Below are 23,425 nucleotides of genomic sequence, written 5' to 3'. Positions count from 1 at the left end.
AGTAAAAAGACTATAGCAAATCTGAATAAATACCAAATTTTACCTTTTCTGTATTGTAATATAAAGATTTCAAAGTAGTAAACAAGGGTGGGCAGCCTTTACTGAAGTTAACCCTCAGGAACTTATCCATTAGTTCTCTAAATCTTTCACCTAGAAACAAAAGCATACTTTGTTATTCTTTGGTTCACGCAAACAATTCTTAAAATGATTTTCTAAATAAAAATAAAGCTCCCTCAGAAACAATTATGCTCCTATCCAATTTATAAATCCAAAAAGTCATACAGTTTTAAGTAAAAGTTATCAACTATCCATTCTGAATTTAGCACAATATCAAATATCTTTCCTAATCTCTCACTGACTAGCACACTCAGTCTACAGCTCAAAACCCTGCAGACATGCATAAAGCACTCTGCAGCAGACTACTGTAACCAGCACTATATTCAAGTGATAGCCAAAAGATCTTTTTAAACACTAAGCTGGTGTTTACAAATGTTTTCCCAAATCAACTTGTCATTTACTTCAACACTCATTCATTCATTCATTCCACAATAATGTGTCAAGCACTTACTACGTGCCAGGTACTGTTCTAGGTATTGGGGATAGAGCAGTGATTAAAATAAAAATAAAAAAAAAAAATTTTTAATAGAACTTAACATCTCAGTGAGTGAGACCAACAATAAAAATAAGGTAAATTTATGTTAGACATTAGACTGAGCCATGGGCATTCTAACATTACAACTAAAATAAATACCCTATTTGCAACATCAAGTAAATAATTCTTTCATTGCTAAACCCCTACAAATGATTTTTGTCGTCACCTTTTGAAAGCAGAGAATATTCAAAGAATTTTAACTTTAAATACAAAGATACAAGAACTTTTTGACAGTATGGACTAATACATAAGGACATGGATTTACCTAATCATTTGGAAAGAAAAAACAAAAACACATGTATGTCATGAATGATTTAGCCTCAAGTAAGATGACTGAAATGACCTCCTATGGTTTCTTAATGAATCACAACACTGCAAAACAAAATCTAACAACCCAAAATGGTTATTTTTATTTGTTGTGACTGACCATGTTGAACAAAACATGCATGCATACTCAATATAATTAGATGTCATAAAAAATTTAACTCCATTAACTATAAAGATTGTATTTTGATAATCTCTAATCTCTTATTAGATCATACACAAAATACTGGTCTTTTGAAAAATCACAGATTACGAAGACAACATAAAACTTCATCCTGGGTTAAATTATACACCATTGCTTCTTTAAAAATCAAAAATAGTTTCAGAGACCGAATCTTTCCAGTAATTCCTCTGGTATACAACGAAATTAACAATACTGTGGTAGACAATAACAGATGCTGTTTTTTAGAGGAATGCAGACTTCTCCACTTATTTGTGTGCAACCTTGGGCAAATAACTTGTCCATTAAAAACCTCAGTTTTATCACTGTAAAATGAAGGCAATACCATCACTGACCTCAAGAGTACATTTGTATGGCTCAAACGAGATAAGAATATAACAGTAAACAATGTCTTCCACATAGTAATCACTCAATAAATGTCTCTTATCTTCTCTGATATCTGACAGTTTTTATATTTTAGAGTTAATATTCTGTTTTCTATTCTTGCAATCACCCGCTGAGAAAACAAGCCTTTTATCTTCATGGCAGAAGCCACTCTGAACTCCTCGGTCAACTTTCTCAGTCTATTCAGATCATATTGACAAATTTGATTAGATTGTGCAGGTATGAAAAAGAATGAGGAAGCTCTTTAAGTGCTGATCCAGGACTAATCTCCAAATACGAGGTTAAGTGAAAAGAAAACCCAGGTGTGCAGCAATCCATCAATCCATGTTACTGAACTTTTGCAAAAAGCACAGTGGGTGGGTGACCTTAAACAAATCTCCCACACATATTTTGGCTCACACATGCACAATGTATTTGTAGAAGAACACACCATCAGCTGATCACAATGGATGTCTTCAGGAAAGTAAACTTAGTTGCCAGGGGACAGACAAGAAAAAGACTTCACTTATAAACTCTTTTTACCTAATTTGCAACTGTGTGAATGCATCACCTAAACAAGAAGCCTACACAGCTACCCAACTGCTCAGTCACACACCACATCCCCAGATTACTTATGATTTATATATCTCATTTTTTCCATCAATTATTATGTGCCTGTTTAGCATTACTGCTCACAAAACAGGTTACCTGAATAATTCTCATCTAGATACATTAGCATGATGTCCCCAAAACATGATGTCCGTATTTACATGAATTCCTAAAATAATCAGTGTAAACAGCAAGAATAGACTGTTTCTTATTCACTGGAAATCCGTTCTAAATAATGGAGCAAAATTTAATTAGTATTCTATGTTTAATACTCTGGATTATTTCCTTCCCTCTCTCTACCCTTCAGCCGGTGCATAACAGAACATGATGAACTGAACTGATTATTTTGAAAAGTAGCTTTATCCGTTCATTATTTTTAGAGTGCTTAATATTTTCGGGTGTTAGAAAATTTCCTTATTGTTCTGTAGCTATGAAGCCCTTTTATCTAAAAAATGGAAAGGCTTTTTCAAAACTTTCACCTTGCATTCTCAAGATGTATCATGTTTCTTGAGGAAGATCTTACTGCTTTTGATAATGCCAAGATGGCTTTCTAACTGCACATAAAAGCACTTCTAGACAGGCAAAAAAATCATGAAATATTCGGCTTTGCACAGAGAAAATTAAGTATTTGCATAATTATATATATATTCACTGGAGCTTTGTAAATACACATTTGTCAGAACCTCAAAGCGATGATGACCTTGAAAGCCTATGCCATCAGACCCCTCCATTGAGACCTGTTTTGTAAAAAGATTTTTATGGCATTTCAAAGACAGCATGTCCTAGAGAGTCTAGGATGGTTCCACTTTAACCTAAATCACACTTTACAATAAAAAATATATGTATATTTTTACTCTTCCAGTAAAAATATATTTCCTACCCTATACTGCCACATACTAAGGGCTTTTAGCAAACTTATATTGTCTATGGAAATAAATGTAGGCAGTACAAATCTGAAGCCCCATGTTCCAAATGAGAAAAAGAGAACAAAGAAGTCTTGTTTGTAATCTTAAAGCTAAGCAAGGTTTCTTTCTTTCCTAAGAAGCATATGAATGCATTTTAAAGCTCCTAAGGAAATATCCCCCCTACACACAATATATTGTGAAACACAAAATATACCTTGAGACCAATAAAAGGAGGAGAAGTCAGACACTAAAGACCACATATGGTATGATTCCATTTATTTGAAATGTCCAAAAACAGGCAAATCCATAGGTACAGAAAGTAGATTTGTGGTTGCCAGGTGCTGTGGTTGAGGGGTGACAGGGAGTGAAATAGGTATGGGGTTTCGTTTTGGGGTCATGAAAAATTTCTGAAAGCAGACAGAGATGATGGTTGCACAACATGATTAATATACTAAAACACTGAATTGCACACTTTAAAAGTGAGTTTTACGGTATATGAATTATATTTCAAAAAGCTATTATTTTTTAAAACAAAGAGAAGGAAGAAATACAGAAATGTAAGCCTAAGCATCTTCCACAAGACACTTTTACTGGGGAAAATACTCCTCACTTCACATATACTCCCATCTTTGAAATTCACAAAGTGTATATTAAAAGCTCTGAGAAGTCCTATAGAAACCTGATAGCTGTGTCTAACCCAGTTTCCCAAACTTACTTGGCTGAAGAACAGCAAAAGCACACTAACACCCTCCCTACCAAGCCTATTAATATCCACTTGGATTTAATGTTCCCTGGAAAACATTAGAGAAATCTGTTCTCTGTATTCTACAAAAACAAAACAAAAAAAAATGAAGGATCAGAAGAACACTACTCTTCATATGTGGAATTGAAATGCAACAGTATAAAATGAATTTTTAAAATCAATTTCTATCTACTGTCTAATCAAATACATTTCTACAAGGTATTTCACAAGTCAGTCAACTAAAAATGTTTAATTTTCATCAATATTTTGGTAAAAATAAACTTATAACCCAAGTATTTAAACAAATATTTGCCACTATGAGAATAGAAAATATACTCCTCGCCTCTCCAGAATACTTTTAAGTTATATTAGCTTTCCAGAGTCTGATTTGTGTCAAAAGAAATACCAGAAGTCCCAATATACAATTCATAATCTATAGCACTTACAACTAAAATTAAAGACTTCAACAAAAACACATAATTTTTTAAAAACTCAACAAAGATATTAGCTACCTGAAGAGCTAATATACTGTCTACCTCCTATGTAGCTCAAAAGCAAATGAGTTCAGCTACATACAATAACTTGACTCAAGGTCATGAATATACTATTGTACAATAAAAGCAAATCACAGAATATATACCGGAGTACTCCTATTTATATAAAGTACAAAAGCTGTTTTTGTTTTCAGGAATACAAAATACATGGAGCTCTAAAAATAAAAGTAATGGCAAGAGAAAAAGCAAAACTCGGGAAAGTGGTTAACTCTGAGGGAATGATGATGTTCTGTTCTTAAAACACCATGGTAGGTGCAAACAGCTCACAACTATTTCTTTGAATTTATGCTCAAAAAAGAAGATAAAAACTTCAAAACTATAGCTTGAGCCCAGGGGTTTGAGGCTACAGTGATTGCGCCACTGCACTCCAGCTCCAGCCTGGTAACAGAGCAAGATCTTGTCTCGGAAAAAAAAAAAAAACAAAAACTAAAAAACTTCAAAACTTTTACCACTCAAATCATGATACCACATATAATTTGTCACTAATTATAGGGAATTTACCTTCTAAATACGGTGCTTTTTAAAAAGTCACATAAGAAAAAGCAGTTTTTCTACCAATACATATTATTTGTATATATTTAGGCAGTACATGATATTTTGTTACATACAGAGAACGTGTAATGATCAAGTCAGGGTATTTAGGGTACCTATCGCCTCGATTACTTATCATTTCTATGTGTTGTGAACATTTCAAGTCCTCTCTTTTGCTATCCTGAAATATACAATATATTGTTGTTAACTACAGTCCCTTACTCTGCAAACACTGGAACTTATTCCTTCTAACTGCATGTTTGTACCCATTAACCAACCTCTCTTCATCTCTCCCCCACACCTCCCTTGCCAGCTCTGGTATCTATCATTCTACTTTCTACCTCTATGAGATCAACTTAAGAAAAGCAGTTTTATATTTATATAGATAACTTCAAATATTAAAATCAACATTTAACTACACATTGAAGTATCACACTCTTATTAACATATAAATAATACACTCATAACTGTTCACTCCCAACTCCAAGATTGCTGTAAACATAAACTCTATACCAGAAACACGTTTCTAAAATATAAATAACATTGAGTAATTCTGACAAATAATTAGTATTATAAAAGACATCTTAATATTACCTGGGACAAGAGTCAAAGGTAATCTTCTGGGTGTAATTGCTTTGGGGTGCTGTTTACTAATTTCTTCATAAATTTGAAGCCTCTCTTCTAAAGTGCCTATTATCAGTAAATATGGGTGAGATTCATAGCATCAAAACTTTTATCTATGGTAAAATGCTAACAAACTTCTAAAATTTTGTTATAAATAAAATTGCATTAACAATATTAAAGCTGCTTTCAATTTTGGTAAAAATGACATTTAAAACTCTGTGGTGGCAAAATACTATAATCAGTTAAGTCACTGTTTTAAACTCATCTCCAGAGAAATCCAAAACTTCTCTCATCGCAAGATTCTAAATACAACCCAAATCACATATACAAGCCATCACAGACTCAAGATATGCTGCACTTCTCTATATTCCTTTAGCATACAACTCATGGAAAAGAAAATCTTTTTATAACGTCATCTCTAATAACATATCCTACGTAAACACGCTGAATCAAAGAAACCTACATATATCCCCATAAAAGCCTATAATGTCTGTTGATTAGGCTCAAAGGAGCAACAGTTTTAGGATTACGATTGCAAATGTTTAAAATACAAAAAGATAAACTAAACTTCCATGTTAACTTTAACACTTAAAATCTTCAATGAAACTCCATTATCCTTCCAAAAGATATAAATTACACTTCTAACAGAAAGTTGTATCTTCCCAACCAAGAGCCACCTAATTTTATAGTACCACATAAAGGACGTATCTATACATAAACTACATGTTACTCTGAAACAACAATAAGCAAGCAAACAGGATCTGGGTATAGTTTATCTTTCTAAAATAATATCCTGCATAATTCACAAAGATTTATAAGCAATAAGATAATTTATAGTGGAATTTTAAGAAAAAGCAAACAAACCTGTTTTTGAACTATAAAGTTTTAAGTAGATTTTAATCCAAATTCTGTGGTCTAAACCACAGAAAAATAACTATCCTAAGAATAACCCTGGGTGCTAGCAGACAAGGTATCTCTGTAGTAAATGTAGTGTTTATAAGCATTGATATTCAAGATTAATATCAAGTATCAAGATTGTAAACACCACATTTGAAGGGGTGTGATCTTGTTTAGACACATTCCTTCCCCCAGTAATATGTTTTGGAGCTCCAATGTGGTTGGATTTTAAGACCAAGGATATGTGGGGGGGGAAAAAAAAAAAACAAACCTTGCTCTCTGTTAATGATTTGGAGACTTCACAAAATATTAAAGACCCTGATACTAACACATAAATGAACTGCATATAAGTATTTTAAAAATACTCTCATGTTCGTGCCTAATCTTAGAGAATGACAAGCGCCAAGTATGAAAAAAAAATTCTCCACTACCCTAGATATAACAAGCCGTATAAATCCTACTTAAAGTCACAAGTTGGAGCTCCAGAACTTACCACGGGGAAGGAAAGGTCGTAAGTTACCTAAAACAATAAAGTAGTGTAATTAGTTTTGTAATCAATACATTTTATAGTAACCAAGAATCCTGACATATGGAACATATTATTCATTTTAGTAAAACATGAAAATATTTTTATAAATTGTAATGTTACTAGTTTAAAGAAAAATCATAGTTAACCCATGTTTTCAACCTTCACACGAGTTTTGCTGTTTTCTTCAGATTACTTTAATCAATATTGTGATTTTAATCATTTTCTTAAAATAAATTTTTAACAATTTGTAGTGTTAAATTTTAAACATAAAAAGAACACCAGAATTAATTAATACCAGTGAGGATACAACAATTAAACTTTTCTTGTAGCTTATACTACTATAAATGAATGTGGGTAGCTACCTATTTACCAAACTTTTTAAATTTAAAAATTCTAAAAAAAAAAAAAAATTCTGCTGTTTCAACATCTTTGAGCCAATTTCATAATTATTTCAGGAATATATTTATTCATGAGTAAATATGATTTTAGGAATATTAACAGTTCCTGCCAACAATTATGAAAATATACAAAAATCTTGGACTGACACTAGATTTCTGAAAAGGGCCAAAGTTACCAAATTTCAAAGGAAGATATGTAACATTTTGCTCTACACAAATTAGCCTAGTTTGAAATCAAAGCAAATATCCTCAACAATAATTATTTGGCCCAATTCTTATATTTAGAGGTTGAAGGTAATGAATCTCTACTGATTTTAAAATATTAAATAGTTACAACACTTCCCAGAAAGGGAATGCTCATTTTCTTTCCCATGTCTCTACTCTAAATTGGTATGGTTTTTTTTTGTCTCACCTTCCAATACCATCACAGGTAAGGGTCAAGGAACCTAACATATCTGCAACCACTTACACTTAAGTGTAACTATTTGAATTCATTTTTACTCCCATGTTTAACCTATAATTTTACTAAATGGAAAAATGAGTACTAATGCTAAAATTATTTGTTCCCAAGTATTATTACAACTTTACATTTTATTATACTTCAATCAGTAGTTACGAGAAAGAGGAGAAAAATCATTACATACTAATTTGTAGAGCTTTTTCCAAGCCTTCGTAATAACACCAATTTTCTGCATTCCGATCAATCAAGTTTTTGAACACTTCACTGGCTTCTTTTAATCTTCCCAATTTCAACAGTATTTCCCCTGAAATGAAGTTTAAAGACATATTCATTTTAAACATTAAATATCTATCTGACCCCAGGGACTTCACTAAACATTATCAGTGAACAGATGGTTAAAAAGACAGAACTCTGTATCCTTCCCCTTTGGGCATGTTGCAGTTTATGTAACTAAGCACAGCTTGCCTTCAGAAGTGAACCTTCATTTGTACCTTTATTTTTGGCTCCCTCTTACACTCCAAACAAATACATAGGACATTAATTTGTTAGTAAAAAAACTTTTGCATTACACACATCTTATACTCTTTGAAATAACTAAAGACACACACAAACACAACAAAATTAGACTGGCAAGTAATTCTAGTGAAGCATTCCTATCTTCCTACTACAAGATTTAAATATATCTTTCCTATCAGTTCATATATTAATTCTCCACTCAATTCTCATTGTTTCCTTTCAAGGTCACTAAAACTGGAGAAGTTTAACTCAGTGAAATTACAACACTAAACACCACTTTATAACAGGAAACCACACAAGCCATGTTCACGTACAGGTCAGCTCAGCGGGTTGGTACAAGGTCAAATCCTTTTACTAAGCCACACAAATTAAGAGGAGGTGTGGAGAATGAGGACCCAGACCTCTCAAATACGATGGAAACACAACTAATCCAAGATAAAGGGGAGATTCTCAAAAAAGAACATACCTCAGCTTCCTGCCCTCAAGATTACCCATTCCCCAAACAATCTATTTCAAACAACCCTTTAAAATGTCTTCAAGTCATACTATTTCTCCTTTCATCATGTTGGAAGAGGCAGTATATTATAGCAGGTCTTATGAACTTTTTTTTTTTTACTATTTTTATATCATATATCACTCAAACTCTAGAATAAAACTGAAATAGGAATAATTACCAACTCCATCACTAACTAGCTTTGTGACGTGGAGAAAGTGGGTAGTCAGCACACTGCCTGTCACAAAATGAATACATATAAATGTCTGCTACTTAAAACTTTAAACATGCCCCATTCCTCCACGATTATCTTCTGGCCAATTTTTACCCTGCTTATCCCAGATATAATAGACAACAGCGTATTTTTCATTTTCAAAAAACATCTGTTATTTGCTACTACCATGAAGCAAAGGTTATTACTAGAGGAATGCATAGGACAAATATATATATATACCTACATATTCATAAATAAGTGGAAATCTCCAACTTTTAAAGCTTTTTAAAGGATCGTAAAAAGTTAATGACCACAAAGAAAACTGTGTGAATATCAAAGGTCTCTGGACCTACAAAGTTCAGTGAAAAACTAAAAGTAATACCATGATCTGTCTCTGTAGATAACAGAGCATGGGCTACGTATTCAAATTAACGGCCCCCAAATTAGCCTCACTAGCAATATAAGGATAAATGTGACTATGAGGCAATCTGCAGATTTATTTTTGTTTTTTGAGACAAGGTCTTGCTCTGTCATCCACTGAAGTGCAAGTGGCACAATCACAGCTCACTGCAGCCTCAACCTCCCAGGCTCAAGCAATCCTCTCTTCTCAGTCTCCCAAGTAGCTGGGACCACAGGCATGTACCACCACACCCAGAAAATTTTTTAATTTTTTGTAGAGATGGAGTCTGTGTTGCCCAGGCTGGTCTGAACTCCCGCACCTCAAGCAATCCTCCCGTCTCAGCCTCCCAGTGTTGGGATTACAGGTGTGAACCACCATTCACAGCCTATACTAACTTGAATTAATTTCACTGAACCATATTTACTTTTCAAAAACTGCATTCCCTATTTGTTTTTGTTTTGAAGATTAAATAGTATAACCTAACTGCATTCCCTATTTGTTTTTTTTTAAGATTAAATAATCTAACGTATGGATTATATTGAATGCACTTCCTATTGATGCTACAGGACAAATACCAAGAAAGAGAAACAGCAACCTGAGTTAAGATTTAATCAGGAAACGACAATAATATTTCAGAAAGGAAAAATAATTGCCTTTTTTCCTCTTTGCTACCATCAATAAGTAACAGAACAAGACAGAAACCAGAATATTTATTTACCCATATTTTATCAATAACTTTTAAAAGTGTCATTAATATGAATCACAATAAAAACTAAATCACTCATGTGCTATACATTAACCAGAAAGAGTATAGTAGTTAAAAGTAAGACGCTCATGAAAAGGTATGGAAAAAAGAACATACACTACTAAGTGAAAGAAGCCAATCTTTCTCAGGCAAGAGATGGTTTGGCAAAAATAAAGCCAATCTGAAAAGGCTACATACTGTATGATTCCAACTATATGATATTTTGGAAATGGCAAAACTATGTAGAGGGTAAAAAGATCAGTGGTTGCCAGGGGTTTGCAGGAGTGAGGGATGGAAAGGTGAAACAAAGTATGTTTAAGGCAGTGAAACTACTTTGTATAATACTACAGTGGTGAATACATGTCATTATACATTTGTCAAAACCCATAGAGCATGACAGTGGGAAAGGCTGTGGGTATACAGGGATATATGGGAACTCTCTGTACCTTTTTCTAGATTTCACTGTGAACCTAAAACTGTCCTGAGAATGTCTATTTTTTAGAAAAAAGTAAGGGCTCTGAAGTCAGAAGGACGTGTTGATGTGCTTGGAAACTGTAACTCTACCACTTAAAAAGCTGGATGACTTTGGGCAAGTCCTTAACCTCTCTAAGCCTCAGTCTCTTCCACTGTAAGATGGGGTTAGTAAATAGTATCCACCTTAAAAGTGCTAAAAAATTAAATGAAATAAAGCAATTTAAGCAATTACCATACTCAAATAGAAGAAGAGTTTTAAAATCTATATTAGCTATTATTTTTATTAAGCTTCAGACTTCAGAGGTCCTACAACTGTATGGAACTTTAGTTCTAAACTATTATTTTAGCTGGACATTCAATTTAATACAATATTGCTCAGGGAAAGGGAATTAATGAGCAAAGCTTTGTGAAAATTTTTGTTTGACCCCTTGTTGATGAATGCTGTTAAAACTATAGGGATCCTGTCTTCATAATTAGCCCATAATGAAAATAAATGACCTTCGTGTTCATGATGATCCCAGTGTCATCAGTTATGGTTCTCACTGTATTTAATTAACTATATATGGATATACAGAGATACATATTCAATATGAAGGCAGTGTAATATACTGCTTAAGAGAATGAAATCTGGATTCAAATCCAGCACTCTCCAGTTTACTGAACTGTATGATTTGGGGCTACTCAATCTCTCAGTTCCCCCATCTCCAAAACAGATATAATAACTACAACATAGGGTTGTTATGAGAATTAAACTAGTTAATAATGGCTTAATAATAAAGTGTCTGGAACCTTGCCGGATACATAACAACTGCTACATTAAGACTTAGGAAAGAATAAAATATATAGTTTTTTTGTTTTCTGTTTGAGGCCATTAAAAAAAGGCAAGCCAACTTACCTTTAATTTCTTCCACCAAAAGTTTATCACATATTTGTTTCTCATATGTTTCTATATGTTCCAAAGATTCCTGAAACAGATCTGCCTCTCTCATCACTTGATTCTGGTATAATATCAGTTCACTATATTCATAATCTATTTTGTTTGGAGGAACCTGAAAAAGAATGACCAAATTACTTTATTTCTATAATTATATAAAGCAGTTACAGACCTTTAATTAAACTGCCTTGCCTTCTCAGGAGTCATTCACACAAACAAGAAAGCAACCCACAAGCAGATACAAACAGAAGAGTGATTAACAACACCAAAAATGAATGCATTATTTAAAACAAATAATAGGGTGGTACTTCTGTCTATCCCCAAGTGGCACAGGTCAACAAATCCTACATACAAATATAAAAATGGTTGAAATACTACAGAATCTACAAAAAAAAAAAAAAAAAAAAAACCTACTAGAGTTAATAAAAGTGTTTACCAAGGTCACAGAATAAAAGATCAATGAAGAAAAATCAATTACAGGTATACCTTGGAGATATTGTGGGTTTGGTTCCAGACCACCATAATAAAGTGAGTGACACAATTTTATGGTTTCCCAGTGCATATAAGTTCCATTGGCCAGGCATGGTGGCGCACATCTGTAACGCCAGGTCTTTGGGAGGCTGAGGTGGGTAGATTACCTGAGGTCAGGAATTCGAGACAACCTGTCCAACATGGTGAAACCCCGTCTCTACTAAAATACAAAATTAGCCTGGCGTGCTGGCGCATGCCTGTAATCCCAGCTACTCAGGAAGCTGAGGCAGAAGAATCGCTTCAGCCCGGAGGTGGAGGTTGCAGTGAGCTAAGATTGCGCCACTGCACTCCAGCCTGGGCAACAAGAGTGAAACTCAGTCTCAAAAAAAAAAAAAAAACTAAACTAAAAAAGTTATATTAACACTACACTATAGTCTATTAACAATGCAGCAGCATTATGTCTTAAAAAAAAAAACAACATTGTCAGGCACAGTGGTACACCTGTAGTCCCAGCTATCCTCCTGCCTCAGTCTCTGGAGCAGTCCTAGCTAGGAGTTCAAGTCCTAGTCATAGCCTAAGAGTTCAAGACTGTAGTGCATAGCCACAGCACTTCTGCCTGGGCAACACAGTCAGATCCTATCTCCAAAAAAAAGGTAAAGCAAAGAAAACAGAAATTGGCCGGGCACGGTGGCTCACACCTGTAATCCCAGCACTTTGGGAGGCAGAGGCAGGTGGATCACAAGGTCAGGAGTTTGAGACCAGCCTGGCCAACATGATGAAACCCAGTCTCTACTAAAAATACAAAACTTAGCCAGGCCCAGTGGTGGGGGCCTGTAATCCCAGCTACTCGGGAGGCTGAGGCAGGGTAACTGCTTGAACCTGGTAGATGGATGTTGCAGTGAACCGAGATTGCACCACTGAACTCTAGCCTGGGTGATAGATCAAGACTCTGTCTCAAACAAAAGAAAGAAAGAAATTGCAAACACCTAAATTTAACCATCAAAATGTCATAATTTTGTGTTTAAAGGAAAGTTTTTTTATCAAGTCCATCAAATGTGATACAGTACTATCTTTTGGTCAGAACTTGATTCTTGGATAAAAACAAAGAACCAGTCTAATCAATTCTCTGGTGTGAGGTAAAAAGCTAAAAACCTAAGTAAAGACGGTGGCCTTACTACAAAATTTATTTCCTCCCTTAAGAGAGTAAAAATAGCAGATTAAAAAATATAAAAACCCATAAATAGAGGATACTATTTAAGATTTCAACAAATTTCTAGAAAACAGAATGCAAAGGAGTAAGTGAAATAGGATGGAAGAAGCTCAAGTCTAGAGTATCCATAAAGAGGAAATTACTACAGAGAATGCCTATCTGTCCTAGAAAACTCCAGACAGGGTCAAGATTATGAAATGACAGATAAACAGAGGAGTGGAAAAGAGACTCAAGGTTGGGGGATTAACTCTAAGTGAAGTGACTCAATCCACACCATCTCCATCAACTTGCAGCTGAATCCACATGTAGAATATTCTCCATTGAAACGTGGAGGCAGGCGTGGTGGCTCATGCCTGTAATCCCAGCACTTTAGGAAGACGAGGCAGGATGATCATTTGAGCCCAGGAGTTCGAGACCAGCCTGGACAACATAGCAAGACCCCGTCTCTTTAAAAAAAAAAAAAACAGAGAGAAAACATTCCTACATTTTAACTGTTTCCAATTACGTCAAAAAGTTTTCCAGTTTTCCATAGGTTTCAAATACTTTAATTCCCATTTGAGAGCAGGGACAATTTAGAAGTCAACTACTCCGTTTGTGAAGGTAGAAGGAAACATTAAAATTCTTACTTGCTGAGTTTGTCTAAATTCTTCCAACAGTTTTAGGGCCATATCATAATCTTTCAGCAAATGGTATGCAATAGCATATCCAATCCAGGAGGCACGCTGTGTGGGGCGCAACTGAAGAAGCTGGTATCTTGTCTCCTAAAAAAAAACGTTTTAACTTGCTAAACATTCTCTAAAACATTATTTCATCAGTTTTAGGAAAACAATCTAACCTTTAACACATTTCTAATGAACTATATCAACAAAGATCAGTTTCAGAATAAAACAGAAGTACTTTTTATGTTTCTTACCTAAATTACTAAAGTTCTAGAATATCCTGTAATACTCACTGTGAGGCTGTCACTGAAACATCATTGGGGCCCATGCCTTTGGACTGCCTTATTAAATTACTTTTAAATAATGAGAATTTTTTTTTTTTTGGTAACTAAATATTCTGTAAGAAGACTAAGATGGTTTTTTATTAAACTAGATTTTGCTACTTATAAAACTATTATATGAATTACATGTATTTACAGTGTAAATACATTGTAATAACTGGCCAGACACAGGACAGACACAGCCAGGGGAAACACCCAAACATCTGATTATCCCTTATTTTTACTGTTGCTTCTCTGTCATTCCCAAATCCTTTATTAAAGTCTAGGTCAGTATTATTTTCTCTGCCAACTCTTGGTGTTATCCTGGGCAAATGCAACACTAATGTGTATCACCCATCCCACAACCTATCCTCTAAGCCCCAAGATTTTCTAATCTTTAATGATTTTCTCCTCCACTCCATTCAGAGGCCCACTCCCACAGCCATAGCCTAGATGTTACTGCCACCCAGAAATCATAAATTTAGGTGTCTCACTCTCTATCCACAGCTCCCATGCTGCCAACACTATCATTTGATGACATTCCTACCCCTGTTCTTTTGTTCTTTGACACCACCAGTGTCTGTACTTCCTGGGCCCTTCACACTTTCACCACCAGCTCTCCTTTTTTTCTTTCAGAGACAGAGTCTCCCCATGTTGCCCAGACTGGACTAAACTCCTGAGCTCAAGCGATCCTCTTACATCAGCCTCTCAAGTAGCCAGGACTAAGACACATAAATACCAAGCCTAGCTCTCTTTTAACTTTATTTACTTCACAATCCACTTTAGCAACCACTGTTTTGCCAATATTCTTAATTTCTATGCCTCATTCCTAAAGATAACTGATTTTAACTCCAACCGCATCTAAGCTGCTAAACACAGCTGAAGAAAAAAATACACGCTTTGAAGAGTGGTGCCATTATTATTATAATAAGTTCAGCAGAGCCCTTAAAGTGGCTGCAAAAATCTAGGCATGGGGTATGAGGGCTTATATGGCAGTAGAGGGCAAAAGTAAGAAGTATATAAATAATGTATTTAAAGGAAACTGTTAGAACCTAGTGGCTTCCTTCTCATAAGAAAGTAAGAGAATTCCATGTTGGACATACTGATTCTAGGATACTAAGTGGAATAAGCACATGGAAATGTCCAGGAGAGAGTTGAAGATGCAAATCTGAAGAGGTCTCAACTACAGAAAGACTGATTTATGGCAACGCTTCTCACATTTTTAAAATATTTACTAACCAATAATTTTTAAAAGCTACTTTTATGTTTAGGTGTCAATTATAAAATCCTTATTAGTTTATCAAATTTGTAAATATCAAACCCACAAACAATCTAGTACAGCAGCTGCACATAGATATTCCAGTTAAACATTTATGGCCAGGCATAGTGGCTCATGCCTGTAATCCCAGAACTTTGGGAGGGTGAGGTGGGAAGATCACTGGAGCCTAGGAGTTCAAGACTAGCCTCGGTAACATAGCAAGACCTTGTCTCTATTTTTTAAATAATTAATGAATTAAGAATGTTTTAAAAACCAGTTTTTTTTGTTTTTGTTTTTTGAGAAAAAGTCTTGCTCTGTTGCCCAGGCTGGAGTGCAGTAGCATAATCACGGCTCACTGCAGCCTCAACTCTTAGGTTCAAGGGATCCTCCTGCCTCAACCTCCTGGATAGCTGGGACTGCAGGTGTGAACTACCACACCGGGCTAATTTTCTTATTTGTAGAGGCGGAGTCTGGCCTATGTCGCCCAGGCTGGTTTCTACCTCCTAGCCTCAAGTGATCCTCCCATCTCAACCTCCCAAACTGCTGAGACTATAGGCGTGGGCCACCTCACCCCACCAGTTATTCTTTTTGGATACTCAAGTAGAAATCTAGTGCCACAACTATGACTGAGGAGGAAGGTCCCAAGCGACATACACCTTCTAATGAACAATCAAATCTACCTGATCTTGGCTTATGCTCACCTCATTCTGAATTGACACGCTCTTAGATTTTATCTACTGTAAAATCATGTGCATTTAAGAATGAAGTACTTACTCGGTAACCTTCAAGGTCCCTCATTTGGATCTGCAACAGTGAGAGATCCCTCAAAATTTGCAGGTTATCTTTATCTAATTTGAGGGCATTTCGGTAACATTTTATAGCTTCATCATATTTTTTATCGGAACGTTGCAAGAGTCCATATACATGCCAACCTATTAAGTTAAGGAAACAAAGACATACACAGACACTAGAATATTCTATGCTACATATCTAATATAAAACTTACATTAAAGAAATGGTATTTTGCCTGGGATTTGTTTCAGAATGATCTGGAGTCTGAGGGAGGGGAATGGTGAGGGGAAGTTAAAGACGAAATCAAGGCAGGCTGGGCTGATAATTGTCAAACTGCTGAACCTGGGTAATGGCCACATGGGGAGGGGGTCATTATTCTGTTCTCTCTACTTGTGTACATGTTTGAAATTTTCTGTAATATTTTAAGTAACCTTAAAGAATGCTTGACAAAAATTCTTCACATTTTCTACCCTCTATCCCATCACTTTCCTACCCCAGCAACCTCAACATTCACCTATTCTTCATCAGGATGTCTTGAAACAGAATATATACAAAAACTGCAACTACTTTTTGAAACAAATTTAGTCAATCAATTCTAAAGTAATGTGTAACTATCACCTACTTCCCTAGTTATATTAAAGGCCACAAAAAATAAGTTGTATTTCTTATAAAATAAAGTCTTAGCATATCTTGGAGCCAAAAGCCCCACAAAACTATCATACTTACATGCCCTTCTCTTCACTCTGGGGTTAGCACTGGGATAAAGAAATAAGTACTCAGTAATTTGAGAAAACTCTAAGCTAAATATGTGAAAACACTACTAAGCTTATTCGTGTTCAATACCAGTATGTGGCTAAGTGAATTAAATGTAACAAATTAAAATGCAAGGGCAATATGTGAAAAAAAAATGCAGATAAACATACAGATAAGCAAAACAAATGAAAATCAATTTCAATGCTCCATCCTTTAAAAAAAAATTTTTTTTTGGCCGGGCATGGTGGCTCACGCCTGTAATCCCAGCACTTTGGGAGGCTGAGGAGGGTGGATCATCTGAGGTCAGGAGTTCGAGACCAGCCTGACCAACATGGCGAAACCCCATCTCTACTAAAAATACAAAAAGTAGCCAGGCATGGTGGCGCACACCTGTAGTCCCAGCTACTCGGGAGGCTGAGGTGGGAGAATCGCTTGAACCCAAGAGGTGGAGGTTGCAGTGAGCCTAGATCATGCCACTGCACTCTAGCCTGGGTGACAGAGTGAGACTCCCTCCCCGCAAAAAAACAAAAAAAATTTTTTTTTACACACTGGGATATTACCCAAAGAAAAACACAATTATAAAGATCAAATTAAGTAACAGCTATGTCTCTGTGTTAACAGAAACCAAGCTCAAGAACCAATATCATACTTAAGTAAAATGTTTTAAAGTAAGTTTAAGTTTTTCTTCTCAAATGTCTAAAAGAAAGTTTAAGACACACAAATTTTAACATATGATTAACTAAAAGTCAGTATTTGGAATAATAGGAAAGTATTACCCTGTTAATTATGTTTAAGAAAAAAATGGGTTTCAAGTCACATACAATTATCAAAGTAACTTTTCTCCAACACTAAGCACAACAGAAGTAAGCACATTTTATAGAGATTTCCTTTAAAATACTCCAATAAATAAACACGGGGTAGGGAACAAATGAAATTAATATAGGAGGAGGGGCACGAGCAAAAAAGAAACTAATATTACAAAATGTTGATAATGATTATGGTTGAGTAATGGATACACAGAGTTCATTAAATTCTCTCTTCTACGTAGGTTTGGAATTTTCATAGTACAAATTTAATTTGAATTAGGAAAAAACTAGCTAAAACATTATTTAACTACTGCAAAAGGATACAGACATGACTCTTGACATCATTACGAAGTCCTTTACGAACAAATTCATAAGCTTCTTCTTTTTTTCCTAAACAGTTCAGTGTTAATCCTTTCATAGCCAAAGTCTCTGAAAAATAATTTTTAAACTCTATTTACAAATGACAGAATACTATTCTCTTAATAGTACTTTAATAGTTGAGATCTGAAGGATTACTACGGCTCCAATTCATCTTTTTAATCTCACAGTTTGAACTTCTCTCCAAGTAGAAAAAGTAAAACTACATTTAAATATTTACTTAAAGCTTAGCAGCCCAAGTCCTTTTCTGAAATTCCTTAGTTTCAGAGTTGCTAAAATGGTTTCTGCCCTTCACAAGACTCTGTAAAAGTGGTTGATATTATTCTGCTGAAAAAATTAACAAAGCAGGCCAGGCGCAATGGCTCACGCCTGTAATCCCAGCACTCAGGGAGGCTGAGGCGGGTGGCTCTCCTGAGGTCAGGAGTTCGAGACCAGCCTGGCCAACACAGCAAAACCTCGTCTCTACTAAACAAAAATTAGCTAGGCATGGTGGCATGTGCCTGTAATCCCAGCTACTTGGGAGGCTGAGGCAGGAGCATTGCTTGAACCCAGGAGGCAGAGGTTGCAGTGAGGCAAGATTGTGCCACTGCACTCCAGCCTGGGCACCAAGAGTGAGACTCTGTCTTAAAAAAAAAAAAAAAAAAATTAATAAAGCAGACATGAGTCTTATGGAATTAAATCTACCACAGCAGTTCCACAGCTTTTACCTAAGGTCAATTCTAATCAATCATCAATCTGATTTACAACCACACAAAAACACTCAATCTACCTTAATAAAGACAAATACATAATTTAAAAATCACTTTATTCAATATTGGAACAGACTTCATTTTTGATAAGTTTATTCCAACAAATTCTACTTAGGCTAATTAACATAAGTTCACATTTCAACAGCACAACACTGGATGATGGTAGTGGCAACAAAAAACATGTAAGGAAGTTAATACAAGACGGTTTAGGATGAAATAATTCTCTGAATTATCCACAAGAATGGAATTACGCAAGAAGAATGATTTTCAAACTCTATGGTATTCAGAACATGGTGATCCTGTGGCCCAAACCCTGCTCCAACACCTTTTATCTGTTTTACATATTGAACTTTCCCACAGGCACCATTTGGATAAAGGTTCCACAGCTAAAAAGCTTGAAAACAAGCTTTAAAATTAATTCTATGAAATGAAGATTTCTTTCCATTTCCTTCAAAGAATCTTTTAAATGTTGTTAGAAAAGTGAGCAAGGTCAGCCTATTTTCCCAATAAGATGATGTCAACCATTATCCAAGTCTGATATTGAGTAATCTCAACCAGCTTTGCTATGCTACAGGATCGTAATTTTCATGTCTATCCTAATCCACCCTTCTAACACTGGCTGTTACTGAAAAAGGACACAACAAGAAAATACAAACTTCATTAACACCAGTGTTAGAAAAACAACTCAAAATATAAAATCTAATGGTAAATTAGTAATATCATATGTAAATGTCAGCACATACTAAAAAAAAAAAACACATCTACCAAAGAATAAAGTGCAGGTGACCATATCTTCACACTTTTATATTGCAAATTTTGTCCTAATTTTACACACAGGAAACCAAGGTATAAACTTTAAATTCTATTCAAAGTAATAAAGGAAATCAGGTGCATAAAAATACTGATACATACTTTCTCCAATTTTTTCCCCAATAGATAAACGAACCATCCTAATCTTATCCTTAAGTATACATACTTAAGGATAATACAGGTAATCTAGAAGACTCATATAAAGCATTAAAAAAATGCTGAACATTTATGCACTCTAATAGAGAACTGCAAGGCCTTGGAATCTGGGAAATACTCTTCTTTCACTGTTAATCCTTGGTTTTAGAATTTGATTTCCCTAAAGCAATCTCTCACATGAGACAATACCTCCATGTTCAGCAAATTTTGGGTTCGACAGAATCATCTTGCAAAACTTGAGGCCATTTTTGTACTGCTTCTGTTCATAACATTTCTGTAAAGAAATATGAACAACAGTTATTTTATCAAATGAATACACAATGGAGCAACTTTTCACAGCATCATATATTCTTAATTCAAGATCCAAAATCAGGTCTAAAACGTGATGGAAAAGATATCACTTACAAACATGCAGTGTACTTTTGTTACCTATTCTTGTCAAATTGTTCTAAAATCTACATATTTTCATTTTTATAAAAGACCATGAAAAAAGACATTTAAAAAACAGGAAATGTGGCTGAGCAAGGTGGCTCATGCTTGCAATCCCAGCACTTTGGGAGGCCAAGGTGGGCGGATCGCTTGAGCTCAGGAGTTCGAGACCAACCCGGCCAACATGGTGAAACCGTCTCTACTAAAAATACAAAAATTAGCTGGGCGTGGTGGCGCGTGCCTGTAACCCCAGCTACTCAAGAGGCTGAGGCAGCAGAATCGCTTGAACACAGGAGGTGGAGGTTGCAGTGAGCAGAGATCACACCACTGCACTCCAGCCTGGGCAACACAGCGAGACTCTGTCTCAAAAAAAAAAAAAAGAAATTACAAAAATTAGCCAGACGTGGTGGCGCATGCCTGTAATCCCAGCTACTCGGGTGGCTGAGGCAGGAGAACCACCTGAACCCAGGAGCTGGAAGCTGCAGTGAGCCGAGATCATGCCACTGCACTCCAGCCTGGGCGACTGAGTAAGACCCTGTCTCAAAACAAACAAACAGAAAAAAATGACAATTCATCAATCAATACTGCCACAGAATTTTTTATTTTGTTTCCCTTTCCTAGTACGCAGAATTTTTTAATTCAAAATAATTCCAATGCTTTGGGAGGCCAAGGCGAGAGGACTGCTTGAGCCCAGAAGTTCAAGACCAGCCTGGGGAATAAAGCAAGACCTCATCTCTACAAAAAAATTAAAAATTACTCAGGCGTGGTGGTGCACATCTGTGGTCCTAACTACTTGGGAGGCTGAGGTGGGAGGATCACTTCAGCCCGCGAGGCTGAGGCTGCAGTAAGGCATGACTGTGCCACTGCACTCAGCCTGGGCAGTAGAGCAAGACACTATCTCGAAAAAAAAAATTTAAGCAAAAACATATGTGGCAACAGAAAAATACCAGAAACTGCACTAAAAGCCTTTGCTACTGCAAGAATGAAACCAAAGTGCATGGATGTGCACACACACACACACACACACACACACAAATACTACCACTTATTGAGCAGCTATGATATGTCTGTATAAAATTTGTAATCTCTTACTTAATACCAATTCTTTAATGTAGGTGTCATTACTTCCACTTCAGAGATGTGGAAACTGAAACTCCAGAGGTTCAAAAACTTGTTTATAAGCTGCTCAGCTTAGCTGCAAACTCTGGTCTTACTCCAAAGACCATCATTAGTCCAATGCAAAGATAAGCAACATCTTTATTTCCGAATGCCACCAGCCAGGGTACGCAATTAACATCTCTCCCTGGCAGCCACTGATGCGGAGAACACCCTATCGCTTTCCACTCTTCCCTGGCTTACGTTGTTCAGTCACACTGGGTGTTACATTACTCAACATGCCAAGCTTATCCCCACCTCAGGCCTCCTACACTTGTGTTCCTTCTGCCTGAAATGCTTTCCTAGATCTTCCCATGGATGGTTCCTCATTATCCAAGTCTCATATGTCCCCTACTTGCCCACTTTATCAAATACTCCCATCCTCCTTCCTTCCCCAACATATTCTCTACCATGTTACTCTATTCTCCACACAGTGCTATCATTTCCTGAAATCTTATTTATGCTATTATTTAGTGTCTGTCTTCCCCACCATCATATAATGGATCCTTAGAACAATGATCTCACCTATCTTTCTTATTTTTTAGAGACAGTCTCACTCTGTTGCCCAGGCTAGTGTGCAGTGACACAATCACCATAACCTCAAACTGCTGAGCTCAAGTGATCCTCCCACCTTAGCCTTCTGAGTGGATAGGAAGGACTACTTCCATCATGCCATCATGCCTGGCTAAAATTTTTTTTTTTTTTTTTTTTTTTGGTAGAGATGAAGTCTCACTCTGTTGCTATGTTGGTCTTTTGCTCCTGGGCTCAAGTGATCCTAGCTCCCAACTCAGCCTCTCAAAGTGCTGGGATTACAGGCATGAGGCACTGCGCCGGCTTTACTGCTGCATTGCCATGGATAAACAAATAAGAAACTGCTCCATAAATACAGCCTACTAAGTTCAAAGCAAAATGCCACTAGCAATGGATGAGACCGTCATTAAGCCTTGCAGCACGGGCTGGATGTGAAAGGAATTAGAAAAGTCTTCATGGAAAAAAAGTTTATATTGAGGCCTCTTGACAGCCTCTGGGGAAGGGAACTAGGTGGTTCTGGGATAAGGATAGGAGAGAAACCTAAATTTTGAACCACGTGAATATAGAGCCTATTCCAAAAATATTTTAAAATAAAAAATGACAATCTGAGTTTGACTACAAGAGTCTGTCTCACAAATGACAAGAAAAAAACAAGTGGAAGGAACTACTGAGAAAGACAAATAGAAATACTAGTTTTTCTGACTTACCAAGTTATCTGAAAATAATAATAATCATACTGCCAATAACAGTAATAATAGTTAACACCTATTGGAAGCATTTACTATACATCCAGACACTGTTATTTTTTCCTTCATCCCATGACAGCTTATTTACTCTTTATTTAAATCCCAGGAAAGCCTATGAGATGCATGATATCCCCATTTAGATAGAGAAACTGAGGCATAGTTATAGAGTTTATATAACTATTAAGTGCCAGAGCCACAACTCTTAACCAGGTAGTCTGGCCCCAGAGTCCAAGTACTCAGGTAAAGACAGGTCTACCTGTAATCTCAGCTACTCGGGAGGCTGAGGCATGAGAATCGCTTGAATCTGGGAGGCAGAGGTTGCAGTGAGCTGAGATCTTGCCACTGCACTCCAGCCTGGGTGACAGAGCGCTACGCTCTCGCAAAAAAAAAAAAGACAAATCAACATTCACTCAGGAACCGTTATATACTAAGCAGAAACGATAGATTCTAGTCTCAACTTTGCTACTAACCAGACAGAGAACCTTAGCCACTTGGTCATTTACCATCCTTAGGTTTGTCTCTTTCTAAAACAGGGCATGGAATAGCTCCAAAATTCAACAAACTGTAACGCTAATTAATATCCAGTCTGGGGAATAAGACATGCAGATATAAGCCACGTAGAACATGTAAAAAACCAGCTGGTCAGTTTGTGTGGAT

At 36.0% G+C, this 23,425-nt stretch overlaps 1 protein-coding gene across 3 annotated transcripts in view; it reads right to left on the bottom strand.

Moving 5' to 3' along the window:
* NAA16 (N-alpha-acetyltransferase 16, NatA auxiliary subunit) overlaps nucleotides 1-23,425 on the bottom strand; it is a 66,702-nt gene that overhangs the window by 40,003 nt on the left and 3,274 nt on the right. Inside the window, exons 2-10 of one of the 3 annotated variants that reach the window (XM_054528940.2) lie at nucleotides 20,097-20,181; nucleotides 18,139-18,243; nucleotides 16,238-16,395; nucleotides 13,853-13,987; nucleotides 11,507-11,660; nucleotides 7,954-8,073; nucleotides 6,876-6,902; nucleotides 5,456-5,551; nucleotides 44-150 (exon numbers count right to left, since the gene is read on the bottom strand). In XM_054528940.2, coding sequence (XP_054384915.1) covers nucleotides 44-150; nucleotides 5,456-5,551; nucleotides 6,876-6,902; nucleotides 7,954-8,073; nucleotides 11,507-11,660; nucleotides 13,853-13,987; nucleotides 16,238-16,395; nucleotides 18,139-18,243; nucleotides 20,097-20,181 — 987 coding nt within the window. Of the gene's footprint in view, nucleotides 1-43; nucleotides 151-5,455; nucleotides 5,552-6,875; nucleotides 6,903-7,953; nucleotides 8,074-11,506; nucleotides 11,661-13,500; nucleotides 13,685-13,852; nucleotides 13,988-16,237; nucleotides 16,396-18,138; nucleotides 18,244-20,096; nucleotides 20,182-23,425 lie in introns of those variants that run through there. The other 2 variants (XM_024231076.3, XM_054528941.2) reach the window with 2 other exon arrangements.

The sequence above is a fragment of the Pongo abelii genome, chromosome 14 (genome assembly GCF_028885655.2).
Source record: "Pongo abelii isolate AG06213 chromosome 14, NHGRI_mPonAbe1-v2.0_pri, whole genome shotgun sequence".
NCBI classification, from domain to species: domain Eukaryota; kingdom Metazoa; phylum Chordata; class Mammalia; order Primates; family Hominidae; genus Pongo; species Pongo abelii.
This window is presented reverse-complemented; position numbering and strand designations above follow the sequence as displayed.